Source organism: Rhamphochromis longiceps, linkage group LG3 (genome assembly GCF_057381845.1).
Source record: "Rhamphochromis longiceps isolate RC_006_pf linkage group LG3, R_longiceps_female_GT1.1, whole genome shotgun sequence".
In the NCBI taxonomy this organism is placed as follows: Eukaryota; Metazoa; Chordata; class Actinopteri; order Cichliformes; family Cichlidae; genus Rhamphochromis; species Rhamphochromis longiceps.
In genome coordinates, this window is record NC_140559.1 from 16631303 (window position 1) to 16652433 (window position 21131).

General features: G+C 41.2%; 3 protein-coding genes across 5 annotated transcripts in view; 1 reads left to right on the forward strand and 2 right to left on the reverse strand.

The window, feature by feature from the left end:
• LOC146673177 (polymeric immunoglobulin receptor-like) overlaps nt 1-21131 on the forward strand; it is a 193811-nt gene that overhangs the window by 111547 nt on the left and 61133 nt on the right. The gene's annotated exons all lie outside the window — the stretch shown is intronic.
• Nucleotides 1717-7835, reverse strand: LOC146673182 (uncharacterized). Of its 3 annotated transcripts, none has more exons than XM_085401702.1 (7): nt 7517-7835; nt 6627-6707; nt 5719-5860; nt 5462-5577; nt 4969-5195; nt 4644-4750; nt 1717-4332 (listed from the first exon to the last, which is right to left on the reverse strand). In XM_085401702.1, the coding sequence occupies exons 1-7, from the start codon at nt 7767-7769 to the stop codon at nt 3066-3068; spliced, it is 2193 nt and encodes a 730-aa protein (XP_085257828.1). In that variant the 5' UTR covers nt 7770-7835; the 3' UTR covers nt 1717-3065. The 3 variants fall into 3 exon arrangements, with proteins under 3 accessions (XP_085257828.1, XP_085257827.1, XP_085257830.1); XM_085401701.1 differs by having other exon boundaries at nt 1717-4335; XM_085401704.1 differs by having other exon boundaries at nt 1717-4335; nt 6627-6798; nt 7517-7648.
• On the reverse strand, nt 12863-14914 carry LOC146673183 (butyrophilin-like protein 2). Its single transcript, XM_085402023.1, has 3 exons — nt 14759-14914; nt 13273-13608; nt 12863-13041 (listed from the first exon to the last, which is right to left on the reverse strand). Exons 1-3 carry the CDS (start codon nt 14817-14819, stop codon nt 12863-12865), a joined length of 576 nt encoding a protein of 191 aa, XP_085258149.1. The 5' UTR covers nt 14820-14914.

Here is a 21131-nt window from a genome sequence, read left to right on the forward strand (position 1 = left end):
TGAGGACGACGGGCATGCAGTTGAGCGTCCCTGAGACGGTTTCTGACAGTTTGTGCAGAAATTGTTTGGTTGTGTAAACCAATTGTTCCAGCAGCTGTCTGGGTGGCTGGTCTCAGACGATCTTGGAGGTGAACCTGCTGGATGTGGAGGTCCTGGGCTGGTGTGGTTACACGAGGTCTGCGGTTGTGAGGCCGGTTGGATGTGCTGCCATATTCTCTGAAACGCCTGTGGAGACGGCTTATGGTTGAGAAATGAACATTCAATGCACGGGCGACAGATCTGGTTGACATTCCTGCTGTCAGCATGCCAATTGCACGCTCCCTCATTGCTTGTGGCATCTGTGGCATTTTGCTGTGAGACAAAACTGCACATTCCAGGGTGGCCTTTTGTTGTGGGCAGTCTGAGGTACACCTGTGCACTACTCATGATGTCAGATCAGCATCCTGATGTGGCACACCTGTGAGGTGGGATGGATTATCTCAATATGGCAGATGTGCCCACTACCACACATTTGGACTGATTTGTGACCACTGTTTGGGAGGGATGGTTATATTGTGTATCTGGGATGAATTTTAGGTCTCTACGTCCATCCCATGGGGAATGGGAGCAAAAACAAAAGTGTTGCGTTTATATTTTTGTTGAGTGTATTAGGCAAATGAGTATTTTGTCCACATCATCCTCTTCATGCATGTTGTCTTACTCCAAGCTGTATAGGCTCCAAAGCCTACTACCAATTAAGCATATTAGGTGATGTGCATCTCTGTAATGAGAAGGGGTGTGGTCTAATGACATCAACACCCTATATCAGGTGTGCATAATTATTAGGCAACGTCCTTTCCTTTGGCAAAATGGGTCAAAAGAAGGACTTGACAGGCTCAGAAAAGTCAAAAATAGTGAGATATCTTGCAGAGGGATGCAGCAGTCTCAAAATTGCAAAGCTTCTGAAGCGTGATCATCGAACAATCAAGCGTTTCATTCAAAATAGTCAACAGGGTCGCAAGAAGCGTGTGGAAAAACCAAGGCGCAAAATAACTGCACATGAACTGAGAAAAGTCAAGCGTGCAGCTGCCAAGATGCCACATGCCACCAGTTTGGCCATATTTCAGAGCTGCAACATCACTGGATTGCCCAAAAGCACAAGGTGTGCAATACTCAGAGACATGGCCAAGGTAAGAAAGGCTGAAAGACGACCACCACCGAACAAGACACACAAGCTGAAACGTCAAGACTGGGCCAAGAAATATCTCAAGACTGGTTTTTCTAAGGTTTTATGGACTGATGAAATGAGAGTGAGTCTTGATGGGCCAGATGGATGGGCCCGTGGCTGGATTGGTAAAGGGCAGAGAGCTCCAGTCCGACTCAGACGCCAGCAAGGTGGAGGTGGAGTACTGGTTTGGGCTGGTATCATCAAAGATGAGCTTGTGGGGCCTTTTCGGGTTGAGGATGGAGTCAAGCTCAACTCCCAGTCCTACTGCCAGTTTCTGGAAGACACCTTCTTCAAGCAGTGGTACAGGAAGAAGTCTGCATCCTTCAAGAAAAACATGATTTTCATGCAGGACAATGCTCCATCACACGCGTCCAAGTACTCCACAGCGTGGCTGCAAGAAAGGGTATAAACGAAGAAAAACTAATGACATGGCCTCCTTGTTCACCTGATCTGAACCCCATTGAGAACCTGTGGTCCATCATCAAATGTGAGATTTACAAGGAGGGAAAACAGTACACCTCTCTGAACAGTGTCTGGGAGGCTGTGGTTGCTGCTGCACGCAATGTTGATGGTGAACAGATCAAAACACTGACAGAATCCATGGATGGCAGGCTTTTGAGTGTCCTTGCAAAGAAAGGTGGCTATATTGGTCGCTGATTTGTTTTTGTTTTGTTTTTGAATGTCAGAAATGTATATTTGTGAATGTGGAGATGTTATATTGGTTTCACTGGTAAAAATAAATAATTGAAATGGGTATATATTTGTTTTTGTTAAGTTGCCTAATAATTCTGCACAGTAATAGTCACCTGCACCCACAGATATCCCCCTAAAATAGCTAAAACTAACAACAAACTAAAAACTACTTCCAAAAACATTCAGCTTTGATATTAATGAGTTTTTTGGGTTCATTGAGAACATGGTTGTTGTTCAATAATAAAATTATTCCTCAAAAATACAACTTGCCTAATAATTCTGCACTCCCTATAGTTTAGTGGTAAGGAACAGCTACAGTCAAACTGTAGCTCACAAACATAAATGATTTTGAGACTCGTTGTGGTGGAAAGCACCTCCACTTCCTGCCCTAGTAGATACAAGCACCGCAGCAGGTAATGCTGTTAGGGCTGCTGTGATGAAAGACGCTGTATGAATACAGAGGAGTTCTGGGTGGCAGCAGATGTTTGGCTTTTTTTAAAGCTTTTTACTGGTTTTTGTTATTCTGACTGCCCACTTTTACAATTATATGCTGATCTAAAGTGTACATTTGAGCCCTGAAATTGATGGGGGGTTATGGTCCAAGAGCACCCGTGAATTTTGAAAAACCTTGAATTTTGGATGTGGTAAAACAAAATGATTTTATAGTTTAAACCCTGAATATATAAATCTGGGGATGCAGGACTTTAAGAACAAAATGAAAAACACTCGAGATAGCTACATGTATGATGTGGGAACGCTGGACTGCATCTGCTGGAGATGCAATTAAAAGAGATGAACAACGCTCTCGGATTGGCTACTTTCAAAACCCCGCCTCTGAGTACACTGGCATTTCAACACTCAAAGGTGCGTTTTCCTTTAAAACAACTGCGGAGTCCTTCAGTAACTTAGGTCTTGATGCCCAAACAAATAACGATTTAGTAGAACTGTTGATCACCAGACTACATGTTTGCTGTAAGTGACATGATGATCTAAGAACCACGTGTTTTAGCACAAAAAGTTATAAAAAGAAGAAAAAAAAATCCACAACACTTTTTCCAGTTTAAAAAAATGAAATATAAAGTTCACAGATTAAAAAACAAAAAAACAAACTGTATCTGTAAGTATATTATGATAAAAAAAAAAAAGTTGTTGTTTTCAGTGTCGTTTAGGTTGTGGATGGACTGGGGACAGAGTTTTCCTCCACCTGGTGGCTCTTCATGTGCGTTTTCAGACAGTGGCTCTGGGTGAAGGCTTTTTCGCAGATGGTGCACTGGTACGGTCTCTCTCCGTTGTGGGTCCTCATGTGGACCCTCAGGTGTTCCTGGCGAGAGCACGCCTTCCCACAGATCGCGCACACAAACCGTTTGATGCCCAAGTGGCTCCTGATGTGGTTGGTCAGGTAAGTCTTGCGTTTGAAGAAACGGCCGCACTCAGAACAGCCGTACGGTGCCTCACCAGTGTGCACTCGCATGTGACCCTTGAGTTCGCCGTTGGACACGAAGCCTTTGCTGCACACGCCGCAGACGTGCGGCCTCTCGCTGCTGTGCGTCTTCATGTGAGTCATCAGGCTGCAGTTTGACAGGAAGGATTTGCAGCAGACATGGCAGAGAAAAGGTCGCTCCCTGGCCATGTGGATCTTCTCGTGGGACTTCAGGATGCTGGAAAGTTTGAAACGCTTCCCGCAGATTTGGCAGCCATACGGCCGCTCTCCAGAGTGAGTGAACTTGTGGCGGGTCAAAGATCGAAGGTCACAGACAGACTTTCCACAGATATTGCAGACGTATCTGTCTTTGCTGGTGTGTGTCTTGCTGTGAGCTTGGAGCTGCGCCTTCAAACCAAAGGATTTTGGGCAAATGTCACATTTGTGTGGTTTCTCTTCCACATGGACCCAATGGTGAACATTCAGACCAGACATGTAAGCAAAAGTTTTGCTGCAAATCTTACATTTGAATGGCCTGTCTCCTGTGTGCAGAGAAATGTGGCTGTTAAGACCAACGATGGAGAAGAAAGATTTCCCACAATATGAGCAGTCGTGAGTTTTCTGGTGAATTCTGATATGTCTCTTTAACTCATCCACAGATTCAAACTGCTCTCCACAAACTCCACAACCACCCTGTGGCTCCTCCAGGTGACTCCAGGTGTGTTTGATCAAGCTGCCCAGGTTCAAGTACCACACTCCACACACTTTACAGGCTATTTTACTCTTCTCTATCTCCTTCATGTCACTTTTGCGCACTTGTTTCTTCATCTTTTTTGTCACCTGGAGCTCAGAAACAGGTTTAAAGCATTTGTCTACAGCCAAGGCTTTGTGTTCATCTTTGCTGTCCACTTCCCTCTCACAGGCCTCTTCATCTGTTGGCAGGTCTTGCTTTTGTGATGTTGTGCTGCTGGCCAGCATGTCCACACTGGGACTGTCTGTATGCTGATCAGAGCTGCTGTGGAACAAAACAGTTAAAGTTAAGTTTTTAAGTACTGAGCGTCTGTAAATAAAAGCCATAGGTTTCGTCTACTTGCAATAACTAAAAACAACAAACTTATCCATTAGAGAACTTGAACCACAGAATTTTGGGTTTGGTATTCGTTAGATCAGAATTTGTTCCCTCAGTAATTTTTTAAATTTCATGTTTTTCATTGAATTATCACAATCCAGCGTCTAGATTTACATCAACATTCTAGAGTCTTGTTTTTGACATCGTTGGTCAATCAAGAGCACACAAATCCTTATACCCGTTTTTATTTTTACCTTGACTGGAGTTCAGCTTCATTGTTTTTTGTTATGTCAGCATCGCTGGATGGACAGTCATCGTTTGTTGGTGAAGCGGGAAACTCTTTCTCCCCCTCCTCACTAGTCTGTAAGAGTTCATTTCCAAATTATTATCAGCACTTATGTTAACTGAGAGTAAAATAGCTAAAATTTCTTTAACATTTTTGTAAAATCTTAAAGTGTACATTTAAATCACATCATGATTGTTACATTTTAAATCTGTTATTGTGGTATAAAGAAGCAAAATTATCAAAATCCTACCAATGTCAGAGGCAAAAGCAGCACAAACAGGTACAGCGTCTACCTTCAGGCGGATGTAGAGGGCAGAGTTTCCAGTAAACATGTGGATCTCCTCTGGAGTCACAATCTTCACTTTCAGGGGCTGGAGCCTCCGGCTTCTGTCAGTTGTGAACAAGTCAAAAGGTTCATCATCTGCCAGCTGAGGAAAGGTGGACTTCAACAGGTCCAGGAAGTCAGCTTCCTGTAGACCAAGAGGGCACTTCAGGTCGTGTGCTGGGAACTTCTTGAATACTGGAACAGAAGAAATTCATCTTAAGATCAATAGTCCTTAGGCAGTCAGTAAAACCAAACCTTGCCCTAGTATTCATTAGTTCAAGTGATTAGTTGGCCAGTCTTTGACTATTTCTGATGATAAATAATGTAATTAAATATTTTTGTAAGCATTGGAAAATGCTTTGAATTAGGAACAAAGAAAAAATGGTATTAATAGCACGGCTAACACTGTACCACATAACAGACAAATACAAAACCTTAATGACTAACATTTCATTTCATACCCGTCTTAGAGAGCACATTGGTGTGAGAGTCCTCCAGGATGCGGACTCTGAGATCTATATGGTTCTTTATGTCACTGATGCGAGGTCTGCCGGGCTTCTTCCTGATAGTCGGAACTCTGGCGAAAATGCAGGAACTAAGTCAGTGTCATAAAAGACTATAAAGCAAATGCAAATAAACTTGGGGACCATCCACATATTGTTGGCCATATCACAAACCTCTACAGTTTGTTGTTCCTTAAAGTGGTGTTTTTTCTAACCTTGACGGCATTTTATAATCTGGGTCCTTTAGATCTTCTCGTTTTTGTCGGGAACTTGTTGGTTGCACCAACTCCTGCTCCTCTTCATCGTCATCAATGTCGTCGTACCAAAGCAGGGCCAGGCTCTCAGTGTCCTTCACACCTGGATACATCAGAATTCACTTTTTGTTATGGTTTTTAATTTGAATCATATGAACGACAAAGACACAATACATGTGGTTTAGTCAGTTTGCTTTAGTAATAATTTGATTAATTGAACTCGCCTGGCGCACAGTATATAAGCACTGCACTCACTTTCATGCCCTCTTTTCACTCCCACACAAGCGGCAGCTTAGGTGAGTTTGATTTGTAGTTCTCAGTTTAAATCTTTATTTAAGTTAATGACTTAAAGTCATTAACTTAAATGACTTGTTTTCTCTTTCAGAGTTTAGCAGTCCATGCGTGTCTTCCTTTAAGTTACTACTGATTACACTAAAGTAAACCGACATATACGGCAACTAATTGATAGCAGTTTTCTTTGCATTCTGACCAGATGAGGCCATGGTGATAAAAAATAAAAACTTTGAACCTCCTTATTAACACACAGTAGGAGGCAAATTGTTTCTAAACAGTCAGGCTGACTTTTGACCGACTGCTGGTGACAAATTGGTGATGTTTGCAAATAACTCGAGGCCAACTTACAAACATGGACAGACTGCCAACATGTTGCAATTAATCTTAATCAGTCTGTGCCAATAAGCGGAACTCATCTGGTTGCCAACTGGTTGTATTCTGGATATATACCTATATATGGGGTTACCCATGTTATGGGGTGCCTGTGTCATTTTGCAATATTCTTTATAAAAGCCTTGAACTACCCCCCCCCCAAAAAAAGAAAAACAATTAATGGTAAGACTGTTCAGACGTACCTGTCTGTTGCTTGGGCTGTTGCTCCTCTCTGTCCTCAGGCACGACTTCCACCTCATGCCTCTCCACATCAGGCTGTAGGACTTTGTGTTTTTTGGTCAAAAAGAACATTTGATCAATATATCAGCTTTGTGTGACTGTGGTGTTTGACTGCAGCTCCGAAGACCCTCCTTCCTGTTGATCATTGTTTTTATTATGTAAACCAATAAGAAAACATTAACTCTAGATTCCAAAAAGACAAAACAAAACAAAGAATGACAATCTGGGATAAGAATTAGACCAGATTCTTATGCTCTCAAGGATAACTACATTACGCCCAGTGGCATATCTTGTGAGAAGAAGGGCGTGGTTACGGGTTATATGGCCTGTTGCTACATGCTTTTAAGAGTCTGTACAACAGCCATGAGAGCGTGGATAATAAAAAGCAGTAAATCAGATTGCACGCTCAAGAAGAGTTTAGTTGGGTGGTCTCAGATGTTTTCTGTTGGCGACCTCCATCTCACTGGAACAGCCTGAAGCAGCAGAAATTCTAATTAGTCCCTCAAAGTCTGAGGTCATGGCACTAAAAAATGTATGGAATAACCACTCCAGGCTGAAGGTTCTACCTCAAGTAGAGGCTTCATACACCTCAAGGTCTAGTTCAGGGAAAAAAAACAAAAACAAAAAAAATGAATCATCAGCTCTTCTCTACATTTAAACTGAGAGAGATTTATGCCGAATTGCAAATAACGCTAATATTATTTTCCCTGCATTCACATTTTATTGTAATTACACATCTGTATGTTTAACAGCTTGTAAACGTAAAATCAGCGATTTTTAAACGAAGTTCGGCAAATTCTAAATTTACAAATCAGCTTTTTGTGGCTGCGAGCAGCTTTATTTGTCCACTCACCTCTTTTCTCCAGAGAGACGTTAGGCTGCAGAAGCTCCAGCAGTCTCCTCTGACGGCCGATCTCTCGCCTGAAGCCCGCAGCCTCCTCCTCGTAGTCGGCTACAGTCCTCTCCACCACCGCTAAGATCTCGCGGGCGGCTGTGCTCATTTTCTCGGTGACGATTCCTCTCAGTATGTCGCTCTTAGACATGTTACCGACGCTGTCGACCGGCTCGGGCCCGCCGCTGCTGCCGCTCTTCATCCAGTAAAACATGTTTGTTTGTTTTCTCAGCTGTGTTTTGATGAAGACACACTACAGCGCAGGGTGCGTTTCCGGCGGATTCTGGTGCAGCTACAAATTGTGTCCGGAAAAGAAAATCAGGCGTTATTTAGTTCCCCTGCTGGTCTGACTTTTATCAGTAAGACTGATGTCTGCTGTACATTTAAGATGCTGGTGAAAATCATGGCATTATAGTAAAGTAAGTGAAAAGCATTTTTAATGTAGCACCTTTGAGGACAAACATCATAACAAAAATGGTTAAATGTTAGAACAAAAAGTTACCCAAAAGCAAGCTTAAAAAGATTATATTTTTAGCTGCTTTTAAAACAAATCACCAAATTCATAGATCTCAAGCTTCAAAAGCTCTGTCTCCTCTTTTAGCCCTCAGCATTGGATGATGCACAGTCTGCAGTGACCTCGGAGACCTTTACATTAGGGACTTCTGTCCAATAGCACAGCACCGACAGAAGCACAGCATGTTATACAGTGGGGCAAAAAAGTATTTAGTCAGCCACCGATTGTGCAAGTTCCCCCACTTAAAATGATGACAGAGGTCAGTAATTTGCACCAGAGATACACTTCAACTGTGAGAGACAGAATGTGAAAAAAAAAATCCATGAATTCACATGGTAGGATTTGTAAAGAATTTATTCGTAAATCAGGGTGGAAAATAAGTATTTGGTCACCTCAAACAAGGAAAATCTCTGGCTCTCACAGACCTGTAACGTCTTCTGTAAGAAGCTTTTCTGTCCCCCACTCGTTACCTGTATGAATGGCACCTGTTTGAACTCATCATCTGTATAAAAGACACCTGTCCACAGCCTCAAACAGTCAGACTCCAAACTCCGCCATGGCCAAGACCAAAGAGCTTTCGAAGGACACCAGGAAAAGTATTGTAGACCTGCACCAGACTGGGAAGAGTGAATCTACAATAGGCAAGCAGCTTGGTGTGAAAAAATCAACTGTGGGAGCAATCATCAGAAAATGGAAGACATACAAGACCACTGATAATCTCCCTCGATCTGGGGCTCCACGCAAGATCTCATCCCGTGGGGTCAAAATGATCATGAGAACGGTGAGCAAAGATCCCAGAACCACACGGGGGGACCTGGTGAATGACCTGCAGAGAGCTGGGACCAAAGTAACAAAGGTCACCATCAGTAACACACTACAACGGCAGGGAATCAAATCCCGCAGTGCCAGACGTGTTCCGCTGCTGAAGCCAGTGCATGTCCAGGCCCGTCTGAAGTTTGCCAGAGAGCACATGGATGATACAGCAGAGGATTGGGAGAATGTCATGTGGTCAGATGAAACCAAAGTAGAACTTTTTGGTATAAACTCAACTCGTCGTGTTTGGAGGACGAAGAATACTGAGTTGCATCCCAAGAACACCATACCTACTGTGAAGCATGGGGGTGGAAACATCATGCTATGGGGCTGTTTTTCTGCCAAGGGGACAGGACGACTGATCCGTGTTAAGGACAGAATGAATGGGGCCATGTATCGTGAGATTTTGAGCCAAAACCTCCTTCCATCAGTGAGAACTTTGAAGATGAAACGCGGCTGGGTCTTCCAACATGACAATGATCCAAAACACACCGCCCGGGCAACAAAGGAGTGGCTCCGTAAGAAGCATTTGAAAGTCCTGGAGTGGCCTAGCCAGTCTCCAGACCTCAACCCCATAGAAAATCTGTGGCGGGAGTTGAAAGTCCGTGTTGCTCGGCGACAGCCCCAAAACATCACTGCTCTCGAGAAGATCTGCATGGAGGAATGGGCCAAAATACCAGCTACTGTGTGTGCAAACCTGGTAAAGACCTATAGTAAACGTTTGACCTCTGTTATTGCCAACAAAGGTTATGTTACAAAGTATTGAGTTGTATTTTTGTTATTGACCAAATACTTATTTTCCGCCCTGATTTACGAATAAATTCTTTACAAATCCTACCATGTGGATTCATGGATTTTTTTTTTTCACATTCTGTCTCTCACAGTTGAAGTGTACCTCTGGTGCAAATTACTGACCTCTGTCATCATTTTAGGTGGGGGAACTTGCACAATCGGTGGCTGACTAAATACTTTTTTGCCCCACTGTACATACGTTGTAACCACAGCGGCCCTGGGGCGCACTGACAGAGGCGGGGCAAAATGAAAACAAACTACAAACTGCTGAGCTGTTGAACAGCTGATCCAGCCTTTAGTCTGAGCTGCAGTCAGTCACACAAACAGACTGAACAGGGTGTGTTCTGTGCAGCACCTGCATGTAAAACAGAAGCAAAACTGTTCCTGTGAAATGAAACTGAAAGCCTCTCTGAGCGTCTCCCTGTAGAAAATGGAGGCTGAGCTCAGTCAGATCACTCAGCCTGCAGACAAATGGAGGCGTGTTTGAGACGTGCAGATAAACAGTCAGCTTTGTGTCGGCCTCTGAGGGCTCAGGGCCGTCCTGATTTCATGTTATCAAGTGCATGACGGCTCTCTGCAGACACTTTGAGTCCTTATGCACATTTTCACGAGTCCTCATCTCTGTGGACCTGAAGGGATTACCCACAGTTCATAGTGCTGTGATGGTGAAAGCATTAAGAACAAGGATGGAAAATAAATAAATAAATAACCAAACTGAAGGTTCAGAGGAATGTAGCTCATCACAAATGCTTCATGATGAAGTTTTCACAATGATGAATAATTTGATTATTTTACAGTTTCTTCCTGTAAAGTTAGAGCCTGAAAACAGACAAAATCAAACAGTAAATGTCAGATCACACGACGAGGTCTGAGGCACCACGACAGTTAACATCACAGCAGAGGTGACAAAGTGCTTTCTGTGGCCTGTTTATCTTCAGTTCTTTGAATTTAATTAGACATTAATTTCATTAATTAGAATTAATTTCAGTACATTAAACATTAGCAGAAGGATGGAGAGCGTGCTATATGTATTTCTTGCACTTGCACAAACACAAACAGCAGCTCTTCTTGTTTTTGCCACTCAATCTAGAAGAGAATTTAGATCAAGAAATTTCCATGATCATTATGATTTGATTTGATTTTATAGGAAATGCAGTTTGACGTGTTTCCAATACTGAGGATGAGGATACACTATAAAAAATTTAAAGCTACTGTTAGTTTTCCTGTCTTGTAAAAAGTAAAGTTTTTATTCATGCACAGAAAATGAATATTTTTCAGATTTCAATGGACTTTCTGTCATTTTTGTTTTGTTTTGTTGGGGTTAAAACGATGCCACCTTAAAATGAAACTGAAAAATAAATATTGACATTAAGACAAGAAAAAAGTTTTCACACTTACATCTTTTTTTTTCTTTTTTGCTTACAGTTTTTTTTTCAGTTTCAGTTTGCTGGCACTGTTTTGGCGTCTGGGGGCACGATTGTTAATAACAAACACACAAATATTACATCTTTTGAATCTGTGATGACATGTGACAATATGATGAAGTTCACATGATGTAGCTTCTCTGCCAACAACACAAATGAAAGAATAAATAATTTAAACCAAAGTAAGAGTTTATTGTTCAAATACAGAGACACTCTCACACTGACCTTTGTTGTTTGTTCTCTGTCCTTCATACAAACATTTGGTGCTTACAGACTCTGTGAACACTGAGTTTTCAGGCTTTTCTAATGCTGTGTGAGCAGCAGGAAAATACAATCAGAGCATAAACACACATACATACAAGGTCAAAGACGAGTAGCTACACTTTTTAAACGCAATAACTGATCACTTATGTGAAGTCAGCGAGTACCGAGGTGAACTTTTCTTATCTTTGAGATCTATTGAAACAACTACATTAAATCATACTGCTGAGTGACAACAATAGCGTTATCTAAGGTTAGAGGGTTACCTAGGCAACCAGGGATGTGCATAACCATCTGTCAGCTACAAATTGATGCATGAACGATGGGATGAGTTCATACTTGGATGTAATTTTAGTGAAACAGCTGATCGAGGATTAGTGTTGTTGAGGTTTTGTGGTCCACAGCTCACACTCACATAATGAGGTCATATTTGATCTTATAAACAAAAACACTGATCCCAGGTCTGTAACACTGTTCATGGATACTGAGGGTAAACAACCCACACAGCTCACAAAGATAAAGAGAAAACTGAAACCAGATCTTGATGATTGAAACATTCAGGTGTGAAAAACTTCATAAATATGTAATCTGAGCTCAAAATGATGTAACTACAGTCAGTGGAAACAAAACCATCAAAGTGAAAAATGTTCAAGTGTTGATTTCATTTGTTTGAAGAGTTAAAAGTAGGCGTGCACAACAAAATGTCTCAGTGAGCTGTGTCACACTCAAAGTCAGAGCTTTCTGTGTCAGAAAGAGGCTAAATCACCATGGTAACTGATGGTGAAAGATCACCTGGTCAGGAGCATTTCATGTTCAGAGTTTTGTTTTTAAATCAGCTGTTAGAGCCACGTTTTCACTGTGATGTCGATTCTCTGCTGGAGGAAATGTTTCATATGTGCAGCTTGTTAAACTGTAACTTGCTGAAGCCACTGAGTGAAGCTAAACTGCACATCACACTGTTACAATGTACCTGTATTCATGTAGTGGAGACATTAGTGAAGTTATCAGTGAGTAACGTCTCTGATTGGACTGGGTGGCGCTCACAGGGACCATTTTGTGTAGAAGAAAAGTCACATGATACATGAAACGCTCCTTTTCATCTGAGTGTGCTCAGAGCCTGAAGCAGAGAAAGGTGATAATCACCATGGTGATACCTGCTGTCTCTGACTGCAGTTTCAGGTTTAGTTGATGCAGCTAACACAAAGAAAGCCCGACTGTGTTGAAGTTGATTTGTAGTCACAGCCCTCTGGATGTTCCAGTTACTATGAAATGTAAAGACTGTTTTTAAAGATGAAACTCGTCCACTGAGATGAGCTGTCAGCAAAAACAGAAGCAGCCATTAAAGATAAAACTGAAATAAACCTACAGTGCTGTGGGCCTGCTGTCTGTGCTCAGTTCATCTGTTTCTGCAGGATTTTAAACACTGACAACACCCAGAACTCTGAACAGCAGCAGCAGACTCAAAGCTGGAAAAACCTCTGAGACATTTTAAACCTGCTGCACTTAAACAGGAGGCTGGTTTGTTTCCACTCTCTGTTGTTGTTTATGTTTTCTGTAGATCAAAAAACCAACAACAGCAACAACAACAAGAAGCAGAGCAGAAACTGACAGACCAACAATCAGTCCAACAGATCCATCCTCCTTCTCTTTGTCTTCATCCTTCTCTTGTCCTCCTGTCTGACCTGCCGGTGAGAAACAGGTGTGAGGTGTCAGGTAGGTGATGAGTGAAGAACAGAACAGAATCCATTTCCTCTTCAAACTGCTGTCAGACATTATCTACTGCACTCTGATCACATCACTCAGACCAGCTGCTTTCTACAAAGTCTCATCAGCAACATCTTTAGAAACAAACATCAACAACCAGGAAGCAGCTTCACCTCTGATCACACACACACTCAACTCTACTCACTCACCTGGAGGAACAACATGAAGGTGGATGCTGCTGATGAACTTCCATGAGCGTGTTTCTTCCATGAAGACACGACACTCATATGTTCCACTATCAGCAGTGTTCACATCCTTCAGAATCAAAGACACGTCTCCATCCTTCATCTGTCTGTCCTGCAGATCCACCCGGTTCTTAAAAGATGGATGCTGGTCATCTGGAAGAAAGTGACCGTCCCGGTAAACAAGCACATATTCATCTCCCAGGTCAGCTCTGCTCCACTCTAAAATAATGATGTTGTTGTTTGCAGCTCGACATGTCAGAGTGACGTCCTGTCCAGACTCAGCTGTGATGGTTTTCTGGTCTGAAAGAGGAAACAGCACAGAGCAGAGAGGTTAAAGGTCAAAGTACAACTGTTCTTCTACAGCAGCCAATCAGAAACACACAATAAAAGATTGTCTTCTGTTATTAGATGATGATCTTTGATTGTGTTTCTTCTTGTGTCCCTTCAGGCGTCACCACAGCGAGTCTTCTCCTCCTCCTCACCTGATCCCGAGCATCTTCATCAGGGCTGATTTGTGACAGAAGGACAGCAGCAAGAGTGAAAGGGAAGGTTTGAAGATGGCAGTGAGCTGCTGTCATGTTTGCTTTGGAGACTCTGACACAAAGACAGGAGGCCGAGCTGAACATGTTCAGATTTTCATTGAGAGCAGAATGGACGAGATTATGAACGAGTTCATCAGAGGGAAGCTCAGGCTGAGACGTTTGGAGACAAAGTTCATGAGCAAAGACTGAGACGGATGAAAAACATCATCTGAAAAACAAATCTTTGGTTTTAGAATCTGTTAGTTTGATAAAATGTTGTTGATGGACGAGTTCATTGAGACTCTGGATGTCTGTCAGACTGAGTCACTGCTTTTTATTGTAACAGCTGTACTGATGCTCCTGAATCTGGCCTCTGACACAAACCTCCAAACAGTAAGAATGAAAAAAGAATAAAACTATTAAAACTCTTCAAGCAATAAATAATCAAACCTGAAAAAGAAGAAAATCATCTGGAAACTAAACTGAACTAAACACAAAAAGTCCAAATGGAATAAAAACTCAAACTAATGAGAAAAAACTACAATAACTCTGTTCCACAAACAACAACATGTGCTGATAATAAGTGAACATAATGTGTGAGAGAAAGCAGCCTCTCATTATAAGACACTGTGAGTCTCTGCATGCTGCCTTTATGGAGCTACAGCTGTTTGTATACACTGAACAAGAAGCTTTGTAGCTGCATCCTGACTCCTGACACTACAACACATCACACTGACACACACATTACACTTCTTTGTGTCTGTGCTGCAAACTGCACCAACACACAGACTCCACCCAGCTTTGTGTCGATCGCAACACTGAATGAGTAACAAACTACTTCTTAGAGAAATATAATCAGCATGTAAACCAGACTGAGACTCTTTATCTCAGAAATAAACTCAGTTTAGTTTCTATCAGTTAAATCTCACCTGCAGAGACGAACAGGACAAACATCAGCGTGGAGCAGAGCGACGCAGTTACAGCAGACATGTCCGTGTTCTCTGTTTCTGCTGATCTGACTCTTAGTTTGTTCTAAATGTCTGAGTCTGTTGGTATTTTCACTGAATAACTGAACCCGAGTTTAAACCTGAACACATCAGATTAAAGGTTTAAATAAATCTGAATGTCCCTGAGGGTTAGAGCTGATCTGTTGTTCAGCTGCTCGTTTAAACTCAACACTTTGAAGATGCTTTGAAAGTCTGATATGTTCGACCAATATAATTTGAATTTTCTACCAATGATCTTTCAGGCTTTTCATGGTTAACATCCACTGAAAATGAAATTATATTTTAAATTTAGTTTCACTCGTCACTGCCAGGACTGAAAACTAGGGGTGATAGAGCTTTTGCTACTGTGGCCGCCAGAGTGTGGAATTCCCTTCCTCAGGACTTACGATCCGCTGATTCATTGATTACTTTTAAAAAACAGCTAAAAACACATCTTTTTAAAACTGCCTTTTGCTAACTTTGTTTGTATTTTGTCTTTTTAATCTGTTATATCTTGTAAAGCACTTTGTGATCTCTATCTAGAAATGTGCTATATAAATAAAATTTTACTTACTTACTTACTTACTTTTTGGAGTTTCTGTTCAAATATTTTTGTGGGTTGATGTTAACCAAACGTTAACCAAGAAAACTGAAACGTTTTACCTAAAAAACTGAAAATCTCTGTTCTTTATGGAGAACCAGTGAGTCCTACTTCCTGTGTCTAGTTTTACTTCGTCTGTCTCGTCCTCTGTGATTGGCCCATGAAGGTTATAGTTTCAGATGGTGATGAGTAGATGACACATGGAGTGTGTGGCACATTCACTTTGCTGTGTTGACACTGTGTTGGTGTGACACTGAAGGGCGATAAATTAATAATTGCCAACAACCTGGATAAAGAGTGTGAGACTAAACTTGGGTGATTCATTCTGACAGCTCTGTACTGTACTGTGTTACACTAGCGCTGATGGCTCACGTCTGCTTGTAGATCAGCTGATCACAGCCTGGAAACAGCTGGAGCTCACAAAACAAATGATTCCGACTTATTTCTTTATCCCTGCTGCACTCAGTCGTAGAGTTCCTCTACCTGCCACATCCACTTTAACCCCAGACTACCTTTTACTGAGTACTACGGTAGGACCTGAGTACTTTTCAGAGCCTGTAGTTTTCACTTTTACTTCTGTAAAGAAGTTTAATGAGTACTTCAGCTATTACCAGAGTATTTGTACAGCTTGAGTATCTGTACTTCTTAACTACAGATTTTTTTTTTTTTACTTTTCTCCCTTTGAAAGTGTCTAATTATCAGTAATTATCTATTATTTACTGAATAATATGTAGAATATAAAGCAGAAGCTGTGGATGACTTACTGTAGTCAGTTCAGGAGAATCCTCAGAGTTTCTGCTCCTCATCATGATGGAAACATGAAAACATGTTGATGCTCTTTGAGCTGGAATCAGTCCAAAGCAGCCGTGAGTGTGAACCAACAGACATCATTATAATAAATCTGACATGAATCCTGATAGAAATCCTGCTCACTGACCTCTCTAACTGTAACTCTGTCACTGACACATCTGCCAACATCTGTTCCTGTAACAGCTCAGAGGAGGAGTTCAGCACTTTCTGATTATTATCAGAAAAATCAGAACAGGAGGAGCGTTTTTGTAAATGTGGCTGAAAGCGGCGAGGCAAGTTTATTTATATAAGTTCATTTATATAGCACAATTCAACAACAAGGTGATTCAAAGTGCTTTACAGAGACATTAAAAAACAAAAACAATAAAAAGCATGATTTAAAAAAACTGTAGATAAAATCAGAACAGTAGATAAAATCAGTAGTTAAAATGTTAGTTTTGAAATTTAAGCTTAAAAGTGTGGATTTGGTGCTTTATTCAAATGCAGCTGAGAACAGGTGAGTCTTCAACCTGGATTTAAATAAACTGAGTGCTTCAGCTGATCTGAGGCTTTCTGGGAGTTTGTTCCAGATATAAGGAGCATAAAAGCTGAATGCAGCTTCTCCGTGTCTGGTTCTGACTCTGGGAACTGATAAAAGACCGGATCCAGATGACCTGAGGGATCTGGAAGGTTCATACTGGGTCAGGAGGTCACTGATGTATTTTGGTCCTAAACCATTCAGAGCTTTATAGGCCAGCATCAGAACTTTAAAGTCTATCCTCTGACGGACAGGCAGCCAGTGTAAAGACCTCAGAGCTGGACTGATGTGGTTCACTTTTTTGGTCTTAGTGAGGACTTGAGCAGCAGAGTTCTGAATGAGCTGTAGTTGTCTGACTGATTTTTTAGGTAGACCTGTAAAGATGCTGTTACAGTAAGCCTACTAAAGATGAATGCATGGACTAGTTTTTCCAGGTCCTGTTGAGACATCAGATCTTTTATCCTTGAAATATTCTTGAGGTGATAGTAAGCTGACTTTGTTATTGTCTTAATGTGTTTTTCTAAGTTTAGGTCTGCGTCCATCACTACACCCAAATTTCTCGCCTGGTTTGTGGTTTTTAGATGTATAGATTGAAGTTCTCTGGTGACCTGTAATCGTTTTTCTTTGGCGCCAAAGACTATTACCTCAGTTTTGTTTTTGTTTAGCTGGAGAAAATTGTGGCACAACCAGTCATTAATTTCCTCAATGCATTTACCAAGAGCCTGTACAGGGCCTCGGTCTCCTGGTGACATTGTGATATATATTTGTGTGTCATCTGCATAGCTGTGGTAGTTTATTTTGTTGTTCTTTATAATCTGTGCCAGTGGGAGCATGTAGATGTTAAACAGAAGGGGTCCCAAGATGGAACCTTGGGGAACTCCACATGTGATACTTGTCTGCTCAGATGTGAAGTTACCTATTGATACAAAGTATTTTCTGTTTTCTAAGTATGTTTTGAACCAGTTTAGTACAGTTCCTGAAAGACCTGTCCAGTTCTCCAGTTGTTTGAGTAATATGTTGTGGTCAACTGTATCAAATGCTGCACTGAGATCCAGTAAAACTAGGACTGACATTGTTCCACTGTCTGTATTCAGACATATGTCATTAAACACTTTGGTCAGAGCGGTTTCAGTGCTGTGGTTTGTCTAAAACCTGACTGGAAGGCATCGTAGCAATTATTCTGTTTTAAGAAGTAATTGAGCTGTTGAGAAACTGCTTTTTCAATGATCTCACTTACAAATGGGAGATTTGAGATCGGCCTGTAGTTTTTCATTTGTGTCTTGTCAGTATAGGTTTTATTACAGCAGTTTTTAGTGGTTCCGGAAACACACCTGACATTAAAGAAAAGTTGACGATCTGTAACAGGTCTGACTCCAAAGTCTTTGAGACCTTTTTGAAAAAACTTGTTGGCAGGACATCTAAACAGCAGGAGGAGGAGTTCAGTTTACCTAAGATGTCCTCCAGGTCTTTGCTGTTAATCGGGTGAAACTGTTTCATGGTGTTTAAACAGTTTTTCGGTGGACACAGTACATATCCTGGATCTGCTGTTGATGTACCAACTGCTTGTCTAATCTTTTGGATTTTTTCTGTGAAGAATTTGGCAAAGTCATTGCAGGCCATGGTTGAATGAAGTTCAAGCTCAGCTTTCCTACACTCTCTTTTTTCATTTTTCACCAGTGTGGAGTTTCTCCATGGAGACTTTTTCCTTCCAGAGATAACCTTCACCTTAATGGGAGCAATAGTGTCCATTACATTTAACATGTTAGCATTGAAGCTATTGACGAGCTCATTGACTGAACCTTTGGACAGGTCAGGTGTTAATGGGAAGACCTGGTTAAAGATCTCACTACTGTGTTCAGTTATACACCGTTTTGTGATCACAGCTGTTGATATATTTGTGTGGGCTGAGATTTTACTTTCAAAGAAAACACAGTAATGATCAGACACGCCCACATCAGACACAGTAACCTATGAAATGCTCAGGCCCTTGGAGATCAGTAGGTCAAGAGTGTGTCCTCTATTATGTGTGGCCTCTGTTACATGCTGAGTCAGCCCAAAGTTGCCCAGAGTGTTACTCAGGTCTTTAGTCCCTTTGTCCTGAGGGTTGTCCACATGGATGTTAAAATCCCCAACAATAATTACACAGTCGAAATCAACACAGATCACAGACAGCAGTTCACTGAGGTCATTAAAAAAGTCTGTGCAGTATTTGGGAGGCCTGTAAACATTAAGAAACACAACTTTGGATGGGGCCTTCAGCTGTAAAGCCACATATTCAAAAGATAGCTGCTTACATCGAAATGATTCATAAAATAAGACAGCAAAATAATTATTCTGTCCTGATTTTAGTTTTTATAAAAAAAACCCAAAATCCTCAGGAATAAAAACTGAATATAAATAAATAATAAGTAAAATATATTACATATAATCAACACACCGTACTAAATGAAAGTTTATATAAATCACATTTATAACAAATAAATTCTAATCAGAAGCCTCTTTATGATTATGATTTCCCCACCATCAAATAAAACAGAAGAGATAAATGCTGATTATAGATCTTCTTTTGTTGTTGTTCCTTAAATTATTTATTTATTTAAAATATTCTGGAAACATCCAGAGGATGTGTTTTAGTTACATTTTTGGTCATGTGTTTTTTAAAACTTTATTTAAATTTAATGTTTTTCTCAATAATTACTCCAAGGTTTTTTTTGTCCAAATGTCAGCTTGTTGTTGTCATAGTAACAATGTCAGTCAGTGTACTTACTGCTTTCCTTGGGTTACTGTGTCTATAACATAGCTAGCATTGTTTTATCCTTTTAAACAGAAATGAGGCATCTTTGGCACAATTTTGGTTTTAGATGCTGTGATTTGAAGCATTGGGTTTTGCATTATGTCCACTGACATTTTTACATGGTGTTCAAAATTACTGCCCAAATATCTGCCCAGAGATGTATGCAACACAAAAAATGACTTCCCCATTCAAGCACCAATGCCACAGCAAGTTTTACAGTTTCACCAAAACAAAATGTTTTATTTGTCTTTAGAGGAACATCAGAGGGACACATCTAACACAACAAACAAAGCCTTGTAGAAAGGAAACAAAAATGACGTAAAAGGCTTCCCACTCCTACAGCTACAAAAATGTATAATTAATTACAATAATAATAATTTCTACAAAAAACTAATTTAGCTCTTCTAGATGCAGAAACTTCATCACACAAGTAAGCACAGCCTGATTGGAAATGGGGCATAGGTAGGGACAACCAGTCTTGTAGTCGTCCCCATTCAATCTCCAACCGATGATCACCTTCCAGCTGGAACTTACATAACCATAAAGGAAAGGAAAGGAAAAACTCAGTGCATCATGGGAATCCCCCGGCAGCCTACGTCTATTGCAGCATAACTAAGGGAGGATACAGGGTCACCTGGTCCAGCCCTAACTATATGCTTTAGCAAAAAGGAAAGTTTGAAGCCTAATCTTGAAAGTAGAGATAGTGTCTGTCTCCCGAATCCAAACTGGAAGCTGGTTCCACAGAAGAGGGGCCTGAAAACTGAAGGCTCTGCCTCCCATTCTACTTTTAAATACTCTAGGAACAACAAGTAGGCCTGCAGAGCGAGAGCGAAGTGCTCTAATAGGGTGATATGGTACTACAAGGTCATTAAGATAAGATGGGGCCTGATTATTTAAGACCTTGTATGTGAGGAGCAGGATTTTGGATTCAATTCTGGATTTAACAGGAAGCCAATGAAGGGAAGCCAGTGTCAGACCAACAGAATAGACCCAGCAGAAGAAGCTACTTCCATTTAGGAGTTTTCAAGGCCTCTGAGGATTTCCTCCAGTTTTTATCCATCTATTGGTATCAAGACTGCATCTGTGAGGATTTTCTGCCACAGAGGGAATTTTCCACGACTGCTACAGCTGCCAAACGTCTTGATGCATGCTCAATCATCCAGGTAAGTAAATCTCCAAAAGTTGATTCTGTTCATCTGGACGCAGCGTTTTGTGGGAGAAACGTTTCGTCACTCATCCAGGTGACTTCTTCAGTCTCAGCTGACGGCAGGTTTCCTCAATCTTATAAACAGAACATTTGCATAATGACTGAAAGCAGCCCACTGAAGGAAGAATGGGCTGGGAGGTCAGAGATCAGTGGGCTTTGGTCAGTGGTTGTTGATCATGACCTGACAGATCTGTATCCTGTGTGTGCACCCACTGTGGGCCTTTTCTGTGCTTAGTGTCAGCCTGAGCTCCATGCAGGCCTCAAAGGCCAAGCAATTTAAAAGCTTCACCAAAACAAGGCACCACTCAAATAGCTGGACCCAGGCTCGCCGCCCTTATGGAGGAAAACATAGAAGATGATCTCTGTGAGTTATTTTTACTGTCATAT